At 52.0% G+C, this 1,650-nt stretch overlaps 1 protein-coding gene across 1 annotated transcript; it reads left to right on the plus strand.

Annotated features, from left to right (window-relative positions):
- Window positions 1-12: 12 nt before the first annotated feature.
- On the plus strand, window positions 13-1,628 carry LOC108524961 (nephrin-like; the record flags this gene model as incomplete). Its single annotated transcript, XM_017866037.1, has 3 exons — window positions 13-228; window positions 1,155-1,326; window positions 1,425-1,628. Coding segments are annotated over exons 1-3 (397 nt in total), but the record flags the coding sequence as incomplete, so codon positions are not given.
- Window positions 1,629-1,650: the final 22 nt, after the last annotated feature.

Below are 1,650 nucleotides of genomic sequence, written 5' to 3' on the forward strand. Positions count from 1 at the left end.
CTCTAACTTTCCTGGAACCCCTAAGACATCCCTCCCACCTGGGGCCCTCTCCCACGGAGACCTGTCTGGTCCCAAGTGCCTTCCCCAAGCCTCTGCCTTCCACCGGATGCTCCCACCATCCGTGCCCTCCAGGACCCCACTGAGGTGAACGTTGGGGGTTCTGTGGATATAGTCTGCACTGTTGATGCCAATCCCATCCTCCCAGGCATGTTCAGCTGGGAGAGACTGGTGAGGACCTAGCCTTTGGTGAATGGAGGTGGGGTCAAAGGGTTGTGGTTTCTTGACTGTGAGTTCCTTGGGAGTGGGGACCACGTACATCTGTATGATCCTGTATAACTATATACTCGTCAGGGCATGCTCCCAGAACGAATAACTGTTGGTGGCAAAATGAATGGATGGATGAATGGTAGACAGTCAGGCGAGTGGGTGGGTAGATGGATAGATGGGTCGATAGGTAGGTAAGTGGATGAACAGGTGGATGAATGAGTGAGTGGATGGAGGAACAGATGGACAAGTGAAAGGATGGATAAATGGGTGAGTGGGTGGGTGAGAAGATGATTGAAGGAGAAAAATCAGTGGATAGATAGAGAGTAGATGGATGAATGGATACACCAGCAGAGGAAAGATATCTATGGAAGGATGATGGATGAATTGATGGATGGATGGGTGGAAAGATCAATGGAGAGATGAATAAATAGGTAGCTGGGTAAATGTCTGAACAGATGCATGTATTTATGGGTGTGCAAGCATGAGTGAATAGTTGTGTGAATGGGTGGAGAGCTACAAGGGTGGATACATGGATGCAGAGAAAGAAGACAAATGGGTGGAGGAATGAGTGAGTAAACCGATGAGTGGATGGAAAGATAAATGGATGAATGCATAGATAAGCAGATGGATAAATGAATGGATGGATGGATAGATGGTTCCAAGCATAAGTGGTTGGGTGAATGGATGGGTAGGTGGTTGCCTGGATTGGTGGATAAAAAGATGGATTGGGTAAATGGATAGATGGATGACAGGAGAATTATTTTTTTTCTTCAGTACCTCTGTGGGGGGTGATTGTGTCTAGGAGAATGGGGCTACAAAAGGGACAGTTTGGGCAGTGATGGATCTGGGGCTAGACTGGGAGGACAATTCTTGACTCGGGCCTCCAGGGAGAAGATGAGGAGGACCAGAGCCTGGATGACATGGAGAAGATATCCAAGGGACCCACGGGGCGCCTGCGGATTCACCAGGCCAAACTGGCCCAGGCTGGTGCTTACCAGTGCATCGTGGACAACGGGGTGGCGCCTCCAGCACGAGGGCTGGTCTGTCTTGTTGTCAGATGTGGGTATCACCCAAACACCTGACTTTAAGACCTGCCACTGAACCCACAGCCCTCATGTCTCCCACATAGCTCATGTTGACCTCCCATCCCCTCCCAGTTGCCCCCCAGGTGGAGCACCCCACTCCCCTAAGGTGGCTGCAGCTGGGGACAGCACCAGTTCTGCCACCCTCCACTGCCGTGCCCGAGGTGTCCCCAACATCGTTTTCACTTGGACCAAAAATGGGGTCCCTCTGGACCTCCAAGATCCCAGGTGAGCCCAGGCCCAGCCAGGCAGCACTCCAGCCCCAGGTCTGGACCTCCAGCCCCATTTCCCCTCCCTGAGT

Source organism: Rhinopithecus bieti, unplaced genomic scaffold, assembly GCF_001698545.2.
Source record: "Rhinopithecus bieti isolate Rb0 unplaced genomic scaffold, ASM169854v2 repeat_36276, whole genome shotgun sequence".
Classification (NCBI taxonomy): Eukaryota; Metazoa; Chordata; class Mammalia; order Primates; family Cercopithecidae; genus Rhinopithecus; species Rhinopithecus bieti.